Source organism: Gordionus sp. m RMFG-2023, chromosome 4 (assembly GCF_954871325.1).
Source record: "Gordionus sp. m RMFG-2023 chromosome 4, tfGorSpeb1-WG-v2, whole genome shotgun sequence".
NCBI classification, from domain to species: domain Eukaryota; kingdom Metazoa; phylum Nematomorpha; class Gordioida; order Chordodea; family Parachordodidae; genus Gordionus; species Gordionus sp. m RMFG-2023.
The window spans coordinates 29,449,401-29,466,291 of NC_088778.1; the positions used below are offsets into that span (position 1 = coordinate 29,449,401).

The 16,891-nt window shown below is 25.6% G+C and overlaps 1 protein-coding gene across 1 annotated transcript; it reads right to left on the reverse strand.

Moving 5' to 3' along the window:
* Positions 1 to 5,891: 5,891 nt before the first annotated feature.
* LOC135928274 (uncharacterized) lies at positions 5,892 to 14,437 on the reverse strand. The gene is made up of 13 exons (XM_065464691.1): positions 14,386 to 14,437; positions 14,242 to 14,302; positions 12,242 to 12,391; positions 11,877 to 12,044; positions 11,482 to 11,616; positions 11,129 to 11,242; positions 10,743 to 10,862; positions 10,433 to 10,564; positions 10,048 to 10,164; positions 9,733 to 9,786; positions 8,758 to 8,952; positions 8,131 to 8,358; positions 5,892 to 6,922 (listed from the first exon to the last, which is right to left on the reverse strand). The coding sequence occupies exons 2-13, from the start codon at positions 14,285 to 14,287 to the stop codon at positions 6,864 to 6,866; spliced, it is 1,518 nt and encodes a 505-aa protein (XP_065320763.1). The 5' UTR covers positions 14,288 to 14,302; positions 14,386 to 14,437; the 3' UTR covers positions 5,892 to 6,863.
* Between the last annotated feature and the right edge of the window lie 2,454 nt (positions 14,438 to 16,891).

Genomic DNA, 16,891 nt, shown 5'->3' on the forward strand with positions numbered 1-16,891 from the left:
GAAAGCATTTTTAAAGAGAATCTTCGTAAATTTCTTTCCTTCCGAAAGTTTAGCAATTAGATCATTAATTCGTGGTAGAGGGTATCTAAAGTCTTCTAGAGCTGGGTTTACAGTATCCTTAAAATAAGCGCAAAGCCTAATGCTCCAATCTTCTTTATAGACAGCGGTAACAGGACTTGCCCATCGGACATCATTCACCGGCTCAATTATTTTATCATGTCTCTTAAATTCATAAATTCAAACAGTACATCCTCCGTACCGTTTATCCTATAAAAGTTGACATCGGAATTATAAGTTAACTCAAATAAAATATCGTAGATGGAAATTTGATGGGGTACATTTAGTAGTTCATATGAAAAGGAATATTAAAATAGACCCAGATATCGCACTTAGCAAATTTTTACTTAATTACAGAAATACGCGTAATGATACTACAGGAGTTACACCATCACAGAGAATGTTTAATCGAGATATTAGAATTAAATGGGACTTATTAAAACCGATGGATGAGAAGGAGAATAAAATAAATGTTACTTTACCACGAAATAGAACTTTTAATGTAGGAGATTTTGTTTGGTATAAAATACAAGGTGATGATAAATGGTGCAAAGGTATTATCACACATAAAGAAAGTAATATGATGTTCCAAATTAAGACTGAGAAAGGTATTTTGAGGAGACATTTAGATCAAATAAGAATTAGAAACTGTTTTAACACAATTATTAACTATGACTCTAAGGATTCTTTTAAGGAGGGAAGTATGGACAAAAATATAAAAATTACTGATAATAACGATATAACACCTATCTCTAGACCTGTGCGAATTAAAAAAAAACCTGCTTATTTAAAAGACTATGTAACTTAAAATATAAAATAAATGTTAAATTGCATAAACTAAATTAAATATTAAAACGCTTATATTAAAATGCAAAAAATTAAACGCTAAAATATAACAATCTTATTGATTTATCATTCTTCATTTATTCTTATGATGAACTATTATTTCTTATTCGCAACTTATTTATGATAATAACAATTTCGGAAAAATGATAATAACAATTGAGTACTATCAAACAAGCTATGATTAATGGAGACAATTTACGATATGGATATCAAGCTTGTGATTAAACAAACCAACGTGCAAAATCGAATTGATCAAACCAACGATTGGGACAAGCCAACGTTATGATGATTTGTGATACAACTTGATTACCAAAACGATAAACCACTAGGACAACAAACTCTCTGTGACTTCTCCGATGAAATTATCAGAAGAGGGATAATGTTGCATTATTCTAATTACAATATAAATTTTATTTTTTGTTATAATCTAATTTTATTTTATAAACGGCGTAACCTTACTTTTTTAATATTATTTTACTTTTTTGTATTTCGTTTTATATTCTAATTTATATTTTAGAAAATGTATATATACCTTTAGAAAAGAAAAAGAAAGGAGTTAATAAAATATATTTTTTATTTAATAAAGTTAATATAACATATTTATTATTTACCGGCACTTAATTCATGTTACTTTACACGGGGCACCATGCAAAGAATAAGGATGGTGACGATATAGCGCGAGGTTCGAGTCAGTAAAAATATATTTTATTAACTAACTTCTTTTTCTTTTCTTAAGGTATAAATACATTTTCTAAAATATAAATTAGAATATAAACGAAATACAAAAAAGTAAAATAATATTAAAAAAGTAAGGTTACGCCGTTTATAAAATAAAATTAGATTATAACAAAAAATAAAATTTATATTGTAATTAGAATAATGCAACAATTATTAGAGAGATAAAAATTTGTGAGCAATAATAAATATCTAAGCATGAAAAACAGGGGCGTCGCTAGCCCTGACAATCTCAGGGGGCTCAGCTAAAAAAATTTTATGCGGGGCAAAGCCCCCCATACTCTCATTTTGCAGGCCTTTGGCCCACTTTTGTCCGGTCTTCGCCGGGTTTTATATTAATATATAATGCTTTTGTAAAATTTGGTAACTCTAAACTATTTTTCTGAATTTCATATTTTGTCATTTACTATATTTTGCATACAAAATAAACTAACATATAAATAATTAAAACAATAGAAGACATTTTTTAAAATAATATTTTTTTAATACAAAATCTATTTATTACAGTATAAAATATTTTTTTTGATGATATAAAAAATTTTGCGTATAAATTACAAGTGATAAAAAAGGTTAATTAATTCATTCATATGCCTCAAATGATAATGGAAAAACCACATAAGGCTATATAATTCTTAGCAAGTTACATTGACAAAAGGTCATAACTAATATAACTCTCTGTTACCATTTTAGATAATATTTTATAGAATGGACTAATAAGAAAAAATTTATAGACCTTACCAAATCAACAATTCATGAAGAAGAGAATATAAACGACCAATCCAAATCATAAACCTATATGGTGGTTAGAGCTTCCTCATAGATGACATAATGGTCGCTAGATAAGTAATCGAGAAAATTATTGTGAGATATTAAATTTATAAAAGATTATCTTCCATTTTTAATGATATATAAACGACTATACAGTTAACCATCATTGCTTATCTAAAATATGCAATCACATGCTCTCAGCAGCTGTAGTAATAATCTTAATTACATAGCCCCACTAATAATAGATGCTGATTAATTTACAGTCATAGCCATGACACTCACGATGGTAACTCATATATCAGAATTCATTTTGTTAGATAAATTGATAATACAAAAAACACTAAAAATCTTTTGAAGAAATTATGCAAATATATTGAAGCCCTGAGCTATTTACATGGCAAGGATGCCACATTAGAAATGAAACATTTTGTAACTATAAAATAAGAACCAGAGTTGTATGATGAAAGCAATTAAGATTTTATATTTTATTATCGCAAGTTGGTATATTATATCTTAAAATAATAGTAGTTTGTAATAATATCCAAAATATATTCTTATTAAAAATTTAATTTAAAACTGTTTTTCAAAGAAGAAAAAAAATAGCTTTCTAATAAAAAAAGAGAAGAAAATATATATAATTTATTACATACATTGTGGGATGAATAATAAAACGTTTAATATTAATTATTTATTAATTATATAGATGGCATTAAATAATTGAATGCAAATTGTTACTTATATTATCATCAAAAGTATTTATTAGTAAAATTTTAAACATTAACTGTAATATATTATATAACTGTCAAACATATCTATAAAAGTGGCATTTTACCTAATATTTTATAAATAATTATATATTATAGAGGATTATAAACTATATGTATACTTAATTTTTATAAATAGTATATTTCTTATACTTATTTGGATTTGGATCTTGAAAATAATTTTAGGAAGGGACATAATAATTAAATTTAGAAATCAATAATATATTTGATTAGTGATTTTGAACTCGGCTAATTGCATTATTAAATTTGTTAATTTTCAATTAATAAATGATTATATTTATTTAATTAGAGTTATAAATAATTTAAATAATAAAAGTCAATTAAGCTTCAACGGTTAATGCTGAATTAATATTTAGTGATATTGATATATTTTTAACAAAGAATTTGGTTAAAATTATAATTTATTTTTATTAATCTAATCTAATATAATTAAAATAGTATTCATTTGTTAAAAATTTAGATAGTCTTATTAATTTTTAAATAATAAAATTAAATATACATATTACTCAATAGAATTATAAAAGAAATCATTCAGGGGGCAATTAAAAAAATTTATTTTTACCTTAAGGGGACATCAAGGAGCAATTTAAAAAATTTTTTTTTGCTTCAGTGAGCTATTCAAATTTTTAAGGGGGCTCGAGCCCCCCTAGCGACGCCACTGATAAAAAATCAGCTTGAAAACAGGTGTAGCAAATCAAATTTCTGAATTCTTATACTTTTATTCTCCCAAGGGAAAATAAATTGAAAGTCAAAATTACAAATTCTTTGGGTGATTTAATATTGTTGAATATTTATTTATATTAAATTATTAAAAAATTAATTTTTACTCTATAACTTTATCACCAAAAAAAATGCAAATTGGATCATCCAAATAAAAAAATGATTAACTAAAATATTTCTTTGCACATTTCCAACCTAAATATCAATTCTCTTTTAATTTTTTGCACACTTTCAAGGTTCTATGTTACGCCATTTTACTCTAAAATATTTTACTCACTGAATTTTAATAATGATAAATTTCTTTATTTTTAATTCTTTGTTTTCTTTTCTTTTCAATTAAAATTATACTATTTACCCTATTTTCATCGTTCTCATCTACGATATCTCAAACTGTACTTGTTATTTCTGTTAATTAAATTTTGTTATATCTGATACAATATACAAAGGTGAGATCTTATATCAACTCTAATTTTCAAGTAAAATTTCTCTATAGGACCATAAAAATACTTTCATATGCCTTGCCTCGGAATATCATGGCATTTTGCTGGTATGGCAGTTCCACTATTTCTCTTAATTTTACTGGCCAACCCAAAATTTTACTTCGATTTTTATACATTTTTAGGTTAAGCTTTATTTATTTCTACGAAAAAAATTAGATATTTTTTAACATTTTAAACTCTAAGTGATCTCGCAGCGTCTACCTACATTATTTTTTAACCGTTCACCTACTCTGACGTTATCCTTTATTTAGCGGTGGGTGGAATTCACGTCTTTCAGTTATTTTGGTTTAAAGATTTAGAACGATTCAGAAAATATTAAAGGTTCATTCATTCAGTTCACTCCATTCATTGTCATCCAAAATATATTTCATGTAGTAGAGTAAAAAGATATTTTTAGAATATCAATTTTACAAGAAAGGAAAGAATATAAAATACTAATTTATTCTACATAAAATATACTCTGAATAATTTCACCCATTATACTCTCCCTGCCTTCCCCCCCCCCCCCTTAAATAAAGAAAATGTAAAAATAATATTGTGAATAAGTTATATTATTTTATTACAATTTTATATTTATTATTACAATTTTATTTTTAAAAGTTATATAAAGGGAATAAATTTAAAGTTATATTATTATCATGGCATTTGATTTATTCGCGGTTTGTTTTTGAGGGCTCGTTTTATCTATCAAAAATATTTAAATAAAATATATTTATCATTAGTTCACATTTTTTTACAATTTTATTTTTAATAATAAAAGCCATTTAAAGAGAATAGAAATTTATATTCTTATCAAGGGCGATTTATTTGCCGTTTGTTTGAGGGGTAGTATGATCCTTGCTTTACATAGTTGATTTTGAATAACGAAAATGATTTCTGTCATAAATAAAATATATTTAGCATTAGTTCACTACTTTTTACTTTTTAATAATAAAAACCATTTAAAAGGAATAAAATGAAAATAATATTCTTATCAAGGGCGATATGCTTGTCGCTTGCTTTTGAGGGTTAATATGATCCTTGCTTTACATAGCTGATTTAACGAAAATGATTTCTGTCATAAATAAAATATATTAAGCATTAGTTCACATTTTTTTTCAGATTTCTTTTTAATAATAAAAACCATTAAAAGTAATAAAATGAAATTTATATTCTTATCAAGGGCGATTTATTTGCCGTTTGCTTTTGAGGGGTAGTATGATCCTTGCTTTACATAGTTGATTTTGAATAACGAAAATGATTTCTGTCATAAATAAAATATATTTAGCATTAGTTCACTACTTTTTACTTTTTAATAATAAAAACCATTTAAAAGGAATAAAAAGAAAATAATATTCTTATCAAGGGCGATATGCTTGCCGCTTGCTTTTGAGGGTTAATATGATCCTTGCTTTACATAGCTGATTTTGAATATCGAAAATGATTTCTGTCATAAATAAAATATATTTAGCATTAGTTCACATATCTTTCCAGATTACATTTTAATAATAAAAACCATTTAAAAGGAATAAAATGAAAATAATATTCTTATCAAGAACGATATGATTGCCGCTTGCTTTTGAGGGGTGATATGATCCTTGCTTTACATAGCTGATTTTGAATAACGAAAATGATTTCTGTCATAAATAAAATATATTAAGCATTAGTTCACATTTCTTTCCAGATTTCTTTTTAATAATAAAAACCATTAAAAGTAATAAAATGAAAATTATATTCTTATCAAGGGCGATATGGTTGCCACTTGCTTTTGAGGGGTAGTATGATCCTTGCTTTACATAGCTGATTTTAAATAACGAAAATGATTTCTGTCATAAATAAAATATATTTAGCATTAGTTCACTACTTTTTACATTTTAATAATAAAAACCATTTAAAAGGAATAAAATGAAAATAATATTCTTATCAAGGGCGATATGATTGCCGCTTGCTTTTGAGGGGGGATATGATCCTTGCTTTACATAGCTGATTTTGAATAACGAAAATGATTTCTGTCATAAATAAAATATATTAAGCATTAGTTCACATTTTTTCCCAGTTTTCTTTTTAATAATAAAAACTATTAAAAGTAATAAAATGAAAATAATATTCTTATCAAGGCCGATATGATTGCCGTTTGCTTTTGAGGGGTGATATGATCCTTGCTTTACATAGCTGATTTTGAATATCGAAAATGATTTCTGTCATAAATAAAATATATTAAGCATTAGTTCACATTTCTTTCCAGATTTCTTTTTAATAATAAAAACCATTAAAAGTAATAAAATGAAAATTATATTCTTATCAAGGGCGATATGGTTGCCACTTGCTTTTGAGGGCTGGCTTTATCCATGTTTTATCTATAGGTTAATAATTTTTAAATAAAATATATTTAGCTTTAGTTCACATATTTTTACAATTTTAATTTTAATAATAAAAGATATTTAAAGAGAATAAAATGAAAATTATATTCTTATCAAGGGGTTTGATTTATTTGCCGCTTGCTTTTGAGGGCTCGCGTGATCCACGTTTTACCTATCAATGATTTTGAAAAACAAAAATAAATTTATCCAATGTTAATTAAAATAATAATATTTAGCCGTAGTTTATTGTAAATTAATTATAAGAAAAACAAATAATTCTTGTGAATCGCTATTTATATTTTATAAACTTAAATTTAAAATATTCAATAATTCTTAAATTTTTACAAAGTTTTAAAACTATTTTCTGGTTTATGAGAATTGGATTGTTTAATAGAGTTCGACGAATCGATTTGTTTTAAATGGGAACTTCAATAATGTTTTTTTTAAAAATTATCCTTAGAAATGTTATAATTATGATTAGAGCTATTCTTTTAAAATTATTGCAAGCTTTTAAAAATATAAGACCAGCGTTTGCTTCGTTTGAACTTTCACTACATTTCATATCACTTGTTGGTACAGATTAAATAAATTAGAAAGTATATCCTTTCGCTTATACAAAATTATTTATTTCCCTTTTTACAGACCTACCCCCCTCTTTTCTGCATTTCAGAAATTATTATCAACCTAACAGAAAATATACATCACAAAATCATATACTATATTTTACAATATTTCTCAGCGCAAGATTATTAAATTTAACACAAAAATAAATAGTGTAAAATATTTAGGACGTATTAATAAATTTTAAATAGACAACCAATTTTTTACCATACCCCGGATTTATAAACAAACTACCTGTAAAAATATAAAATATTCGTTTGGACGATTGTTTTTTAAAAGATGGCCCTATTATGATGAAAATAGTCACCAATTCGGCATAGCTAGTTTCATATATTTACTTCATCTATATCCAAAATATAGAGGCTTATGTAAATATTTGATTGACTATTGTTCTCACAACACTAATCTGAATTACTGTTCACTCAGTAAAACGAGTCGTATTCTCTGAGAAGCAGAGTGAAAGATCGAGTGAAGCAAAGCAAACGGTTATTTTATATAAAAACTACCAAATTTTAAAAGTAGCCGTCGTAAAAATTTGAATTAAAAACATTTCTAAGGATATTTAGAAAATATTGGAGTTTCCATTTATAACAAATTGATTCGCCTCACTCTATTTATTAAACCATTATATTCTTCTGATCTTTTGGAATCTTGAATTTTTTAAAACACTTTCGAGAAATTATTTTCTAAATTAACTTATGTAAAACTTCGCTTTATGAATATGCCGATTACATATAAATTATTTAATAAATAAAATACCTCTAGAATATATAGTAGTTAGAAGATATTCCCTTTCATCCACTTCTGGTATGGTATCCAAGATATGTAATTGCCTTTTTGACCTTTCGAAACGCATTAAATGATCGATGGGTTTAATCAATTTGCCAATCCTCAATATCTTAACTTCGTCTTCTAAGCCAGTAAACGAGTGGTCTTTGAAACAGCTTTGAAAACTTGCGTATTCGAAAGCTTTGATCTTAGCTTCCACTTTATTTTGTTTAGAAATAAATTATTATTAATTTTGAAAGCTATATAACTATAAATCATTTTAAAATTATTTAATTTTTTTAAGGTTTCAAGGTAATTTCAATATTTGAAAAGAACTAAATCCAGCCTAGTAGTTTTAATTCTGACCTTTATTGGGTATCTTTTTGAGAGCCTTAGATAATCTTATTAATCCTAATGAATTATTCTTTAATTATATGATTCAGGTCTAACTCATATTTAAATTTGATCTGAATACATTTTTAATGGGGACTCATCTTTCGTTAGAGAGACAAAAAATTAAATAACTTTTTATTAACTTAATTACACTCTTAATTTAGCTTTTTAAAATTAAAAAATTTTTACATCTAAATTCATAAATGAGATTAATATTCTAATTACTAATAGCCATTTTCCTCTCTCTCGCATTAGAAAAAGCTAGGATGGGCTTCGACATCTTTGGGTTCTTATTTGGATTCCTATATAACCTAACCACCCTGTTCCATATCCGTCCGATTTGATTCCTGTCGGGTAGCTTCACTTGGCGAAATGACCATCTTCTTGCTACTTTCTTTGCGGGGTGTGATTTCTTCTCATCTGTTTAACAAATATAAGAATTAATTTATCAAAATTTAAATTCTTAAATAAATCTTGAATGAAAAATTTAACGATAATTGGCAAATATTTTTCTAACATTTTTGAAATTGTAATAACTGTGTTCAATATTTTTATGTTCGAGTGAATAAATAACGTTTTAAAAATTTATTAATAAATTTGTTTGAAAAGGGATCTGTCTGTTGTCATAGTCCTCTCTAATTTTAAAAAAATACAGAAAACCAGTTCCATACTACCAGCGTTATTATTCATTTATTTTGTTTGATAATGTTTCAAGTTTACAAAAATTTTTATCTTAATTATTTGAATAATAGCTGTGTCAAAAGGTATTGACGTATTATTATTGAAAAATATAAGAATAGAATTTAAGAGAAAGGATAAGGGATTTTAAAAGAGGACGTGCAAAAAGAAAATTAGTGAATAGAAACTAGGAAAGAGAAGGAAAGAAAGATTACAAGGAGAGATGGAAGATTATTCAATAGGAGAGATAAAACTTTGAAGAGTAAATTGCATGATCATATGTTATTTTCTTTCATTATTTAAATCGCCTAATTTTTATTTGAGACATTTATATAAAATAAAAAAATTTGAAATTATTTATGAAATACTAAGTGTAGAGAGTTTGCTTATTATTTCTTTACCAGCTTTTTAGTGGATATAGGGATCACGGTAATAAAAAAGAAGAATGTATGAAGATATTTATTTTATAAAAAACCACTAATTATTAACAAAATATTATAAAATTAATAAATTGAATTTAACTTTCGTCATCAAGTGGTATATCAAACCATTCGCATTGATTCTGGGTCGTAATTACTATATGATTTAATTTATATTTGAGATACGATAAAAAAAAATATAGGAATAAAAAATTTAAAAATCTTTTATTACATTTCTAAATACATGATGTTTGCTTATTGTATGAAGCAAATACAGGGTGATAAACCATTATATTTATCAGTCCGTTCATGTATTAAAAAAAGTGGGAAAAAAAGATAAATAAAAATAAATAAAGATATAAATTTTATAAAATCCACTATTTATTAAGAAAAAATGAGAAAATAAATTGTATTTTACTTGCATCCTCATATGGGGTATTCGATGTAGTTGGTTCGTCCTTACTTTGATAAACATATAATTCATCGCTAAAGGGTCTTTTCAGACTTGTGGTAGGTTCACTAGAAAGGTTAGTCTCTTTAATTTGTTGTTTTTTTTCAATATTTGTAACAACGTGTAATAATTTGAGAAGCGATAAAAATAAACATTTTAATAAATACAGAATTTTAAAATAGTTTTAGCAATTAAGTTAATATGTTCACTTAATGTTTAGGGTAGGCCGAGAATGCTAAACTATTACTTTTAACTCTATTTTGGGCAATGGTGGCGACAAAATGATTAAACATTGTTTAAATATCCGATAATTATTAACTAACAATAACAGAATTAATAAATTGGACTTTACTTCCTTCCGGTATATCCCTTTCAAATTTAGGTTGTTCAATTACGTTTGATTTGGAGGTTATAAAACGCTTTGTACTTTGGGAAATTCGCAATACCCTCTGTAATAGGCTTATCCTACTATCTTTTATCATCACTTTATCGATTTAGACACGTTAAAAAATATATTATAAAAATTTTTTAATACTAACTTTACAATGTGCTCATGATTTAAGGCTTAACATTACATTTAAGCGTGCTTAGTAGATGTAAGGGGTATTGGAAATAGTTTTATAAATATCTACATTAATAATTAAAAATTAATTATATTTTACTTTCATCCTTTCTTGGCTTTTCAATCTTTGTATTTAAAGTTGTCGAATTAGTTGCAATTAAATAATCCTTAAGGGATCGTTTTACCCTTTTGCCATTTTCGTCAGAAGAGTCAGTGAGTTCTTTAATTTGTTTTTTATGATGTTTGTAACAACTTAAATAATTTAAGTGTCGATAAAAAAAAATAGAGAATTTTAAAATATTTTATGTAATTTTAAGTTAATATGCTCGCTTATTGTTTAGGGCAGTGGCAGAGTGTTAATCTATTATTTTTACCTATTTTGGGGAGTGGAGGGGGAATAGTTAAAATTTATTAATCAAGATATGCATTGTTAAAAAACCCATAATATTAATCAACAAATTACAAAATTAATAAATTGTATTTTACTTCTATCCTCCGGTATAGGTTGGTTAATTATATTTGGATTGGATTTGGAATGCTTTTTCCTCTTGGCAATCCCTAAAGCTCTTTGGAATAGGCTCATTTTACTAGCTTTCATGGCTTTTGTATTTGACACAAGTTAAAATATATTTAATAAAATACTTAATTTAAAAATTAATAATTAATAATTAATACTAAGTTTATAATGTTTGCTCATGATTTATGGTATATTAAAGGTGCCTAACATTAAATTTAAGAGTGCTTGGAAGATGTAAAGGGTATTGGAAAAGGTATTATAAATATCTACATTAATATACGTAACTTATAAATATGAAATTACAAAATTAATTTTATTTTACTTTCATCCACTATCGGAATTTCAATTAATACATTAGAATTGGTTGATATATCGCTTATGCTTTCATCAAGAATCAAGTCATCCTTAGAGGATCTTTTTACCCTTGTGCCAGTTTCGTCAGAAGGGTTAGTGAGTTCTTCAATTTGTTTTTTTTGTGATGTTTATAATAAAATGTAATAATTTAAAACTCGATAAAAAGAATTTTAAGATTGTTTTTGTAATTTTAAGTTAATATGTTCGCTTATTGTTTAGGGCGGTCAGAGTGCTAATCTATTACTTTTACCACTATTTTTTGGGAATGGACATAGGGGAAATGCATAAATGAAGATATAGGTTGTTAAAAAAAACCCATAATTATTAATCAACAAATTACAAAATTAATAAATTGTATTTTACTTCCATCTTCCGGTATATTCCTTTCAAAATTAGCTTGATTAGTCACGGTTGGAGTGGATTTGGAGGTTGTAAAACGCTTTTTCCTCCGGGGAAGCCCCAAAATCCTTTGGAGAAGACTTACTTTACTTTCATTCATTTCATCGATCGCTTTTCCTATTATTATGGCTTCTGATTTTTATTTGAGACGTTAAAAAAATGTTTATTTAATTAATACTAAGTTTATAATGTTTGCCAATAATTTATGGCATATTTACGGTGCCTAGCATTACATTTAAGATAGAGGGGTATGGGAATAAGTATTGCAAATATCAACATTAATATACAATACTTATTAATTAAAAATTACAAAATTAATTGTATTTTACTCTCAGCCACTTTCGGAATTTCAATCATTATATTTGGAGTTATATTCGAATTGGTTGCTATATCGCTTTTCCTTTCGTCATTAAGAGTTAAATCATCCTTAGAGGATCTTTCTACCCTTTTGCCAGGTTCGTCAGAAAGGGTAGTGAGATCTTTAATATATTTTTTTGTGATGTTTATAACAACTTGTAATAATTTGAGACTCGATATATAATAAAACATTTTATTAAATGCAGAATTATTTTGCAATTTTAAGTTAATATGTTCGCTTGTTGTTTAGGACTAGTGTGCTAAACTATTACTTTTTACAATTATTTTGGTGAGTTGGGGATAATATATATAATAATGAAAAGCTAATATTTGCAAAAAATCAATTATTATTTACTCACAACTTCTCCTGGTTTTCAACCTCTATTAAATCTGCTTTTACTAAAGATTTGACCGTTATGTTCAATGCAATTTTTAATTATTATAAAAATAACGTTTACAATATATTAGCCTATATTATTACAATGTCGATGCATTTATTTTAGAGGTTCAGTTACATTCGGGTTATAGATTAAAAATTTTATAATATATTTATTCCTTACTACTTATATATAAATATGTAACAAGAAATATTTATAGATTATTTAAGCACGTTTTGAGGTCTACAGAAGAAAATGAATATAACCGTCAAATCTAATCTAAATTCTGATAGTATCGATAAACCGGAGAATAAAACCATCAATAATTAGTGTTTTACTAGAAGAAGTGTGAGGATTAACAATTCTTGAGTAATGTTTTCTCGCTGATATAGAAAATTTCTCAAAATTAAAATTAGACATCGTAATATTTAATAATATTTTTTTTACAACTTAAATTATTTAATGATGATATTTAGAATTACTACAACTATAGGATGATTGTTGCGTATTTCATAATAATTTTTTTTTTGATATATGATAGAGCAATTTCTAAAAAAGAAATTTTTTATAATAATAATCTGAAAGAGAAACCTTACTAATTAAATAAATATTACTTAGAACTTGATTAGGCTTTTAGGAGGACCACAAATTTTATTTATTTTAGTAGCTTTTATTTAAACATATTACAATCTTTTTATCAGTGAGTTAAATTTTTAAAGAAATTCCTAATGAGGATTTGTAGGTTTCCCAAGAAATATATAGGAAGAGTAGGCATCTACAGCCCACTAGTTATAAATATTTTATAGCTTTAAGTTTTTCACATCAATGAAATTTAATCTAAAGTGAAACATTATATTTGAAAGCATAAAAATGCAAGGTAGCCTGGGAAGAGTTTCTTCAAGGCATAAATGAATCTAGGTCTTAGAAATTCAATAGGAGAGAAAGAATCTATTTCAAGTTGTAATATTACAAAATAATATCCGGTTTCTAGCCTAAAAATATATCAACGATAATATTGTTTTTTTTCAAAATTATGCATTTATTTGTAAAATAAAGTTTGCAATACATTAGCTTATTGTTTTTAAAGGTCGATTCATTAATTTTAGAAAATAAAGATTAAAATATATTAGCCTATTGTTTTAAAACGTCTTGGTATTAATTTTATAGGTTCAGTTACATTTGGGTTATATATTTAAAATTTTATAATAATTTTATTTTTTAGCACTTAATTTTGAACCGCGGTATACCGGTACCATAGTATATCGATAACAGAAAGATTTAAATAAGATCATTTTTAGGCAAGTTTTGAGGATTTTTTTTATCTCCGAGAAGAACATAAATGTCAAATCCAATCTAAACTCAGATACAAATAAAGGCTGATATATCAGTAGATGGAGTTAAAATATAATTTATTTATGTATATAATTTTAAATTAATAGTTGTGGTGTAGATTTTAAACTGAAATAAGGTGTGCCAAACAAAAATTTTATCTCCGATAAAAGTTTATTTTTAACTATTTTCATCCCACAAACTGATTTTATACAGATTTTTAAAATAATTATATAGCCCCCATCATTAAATATTATGGTGTTTACTAGAAGAAGTGTGAGGATTAATAATTCTTGAGTAATGTTTTCGCATTGATGTAGAAAATTCCTTAAAATTATAATTAGACATAATTATATTTCGTAATATATTTTTTTCAACTAAAATAATTTAATGATGATATTTAGAATTACTATAACTATAGTGTGATTGTTGCGTATTTTGATATTTATACGATTGAGCGATTTCTAAAATAGAAATTCTTTATAAAATGATCTGAAATTTAAGTAATTAGTAATCAGAACTTGCTTACTCTTTTAGGTGGGCCACAAAAAATACTTTATGTATTTTATCGGCTTTAATTTAAAATAATCACTATCTTTTTATAATAAGCAGTGAGCTAAACTTTAAGAGAAAATTCTAGTGAGTATTATGACAATTCCCAAGGAAGAGTAGGCACCGATAGCCCATCAGTTTATTTTATAAATATTCTGTAGCTTTAAGTTTTTCAAATCAATCCAGTTTAATCTAAAGAGAATCAGATTAACTCGTGGAGGTGTGAAATGCATGGATGACGACTGGGAAGAGGTTTCATAAGGCATAGATGAATCTAGGTCTTAGAAATTTAATGGGAGAGATAAAAAGAATCTTAATTTAAAAATTTCAAGTTGTAATATTACAAAATAATATAAGGTTTCTAGGCTAAAAGTATATCAACGATAATATTGTTTTTATTTTCAAAATGATGCATTTATTTGTAAAATAAAGTTTGCAATAGATTAGTCTAATGTTTTTAAATGTCTATTCATTAATTTTAGAAAATAAAGTTTAAAATATATCAGCCTCTTGTTCTAAAACGTCTAGGTATTAATTTTATATGTTCTGTTACTTTTGGGTTATAGGTTTAAAATTTTATAATAGTTTTATTCCTTAGCGCTCATTTTTGAACTGTTGTATATCGGTACCATAGTATATCGGTACTAGAAAAGATTTAAATAAGATATTTAGGCAAGTTTTGAGGATTTTTTTTATCTCCAGAGGAAAAAGAACATAAAGGCTAAATTCATCTAAATTCAGATACAATAAAGGTTATCAGTAGATGGTTAAAATATAATCTATTAACTTATTTAATTTTAAGTTAATAGCTAGTGGTGTAGATTTTAAATTGAAATAAGTTGTGCTAAACAAAAATAGTACCTAGGTAATACAATAAAAGTTTACTTTTAACTATTTTAATCCCACAAACTGATTTTATACAGATTTATAAAATAATTATATAGCCCCCATCATTAAATATTATGGTGTTTACTAGAAGAAGTGTGAGGATTAATAATTCGTGAGTAATGTTTTCGCATTGATGTAGAAAATTCCTTAAAATTATAATTAGACATAATTATATTTCGTAATATATTTTTTTCAGCTAAAATAATTTAATGATGATATTTAGAATTACTATAACTATAGTGTGATTGTTGCGTATTTTATAATAACTATATTTTTTTGATATTTATACGATTGAGCGATTTCTAAAATAGAAATTCTTTATAAAATGATCTGATATTTAAGTAATTAGTAATCAGAACTTGCTTAACCTCTCAGGAGGGCCATAATAAATACTTTATTTTTATTGACTTTTATTTTAATATAATCACTATCTTTCTATAGTAATAAGTGAGTTAAATTTTTAAAGAAAATACTAATGAGAATTTTATAAATTCCCAAGAAATTTATAGGAGGAGTAGGCATCTACAGCCCATGAGTTAATTTTTTTAATCTAATAAGAATCATTACATTAGTTAGTGGAAGTGTGAAAAGCAGTTTGACGACTGGAAGGAGTTTCTCTAAGGCATAGATGAATCTAAGTCTTAGAAATTCTAAAGGAGAAAAAAAAAGAATCTTAATTTATAAATTTCGTGTTGGAATATTGCAAAATAATATAAATATTTCTAGCCTAAAAATATATCAGCTGTAGTATTGTTTTTATTTTCAAAATGATACATTTATTCGATAAATTTTAATATAAACATTTTGTCTGAGTTCAGTAGAGAGCGCTAAACCTTCATTTTAGGAAAGATAAGTATACATGTATGAAGGTCGTTTAATGAGTGTATATATTTCTTTGTTGTTTTTATTTTGCGAATATGAATACCGCTGTCGCGTAGATTGGGGTAAAACGATTGGTATTTTGCATTTTACCATAATATTTTAAAACATTAACAAATCAGATTATATATTTATTTATGTACTCAAATCCCGCATCTGCAAAATAAAAAAAGAGTGTATCTCTCTACCTAGAATATTTTAGGGGCTTTGATTAAATATGTGAAGTGTGCCATTTTGACATTTTACCTTATTTCCAGGGTAAAATGGCTAAGCAGCAGGGTAAAGTGGTTAAAATATAATTCCACATAACTATATTGTTTAATTGAACCCAATATTACAATTACGACGTCTATTCATCGTTTTTAGTATAAACTAATCGGTATAATACCTAAATGCAAAAATAATAACAAAATGGTACAATTTGAGTGTGCCCATTTTAGGCATATCGTACATTTCAATTATTTTTCCTCTTTGCGACCATTCTTAGAATTTTATTCCAAATAAACATAGATACTATTTATTAATCTTTTTTTTGCTCAAAAATATCTTTTTATATGTTGTAGACGTTAATATTTAAAAATTATCTTTTTACAGCTT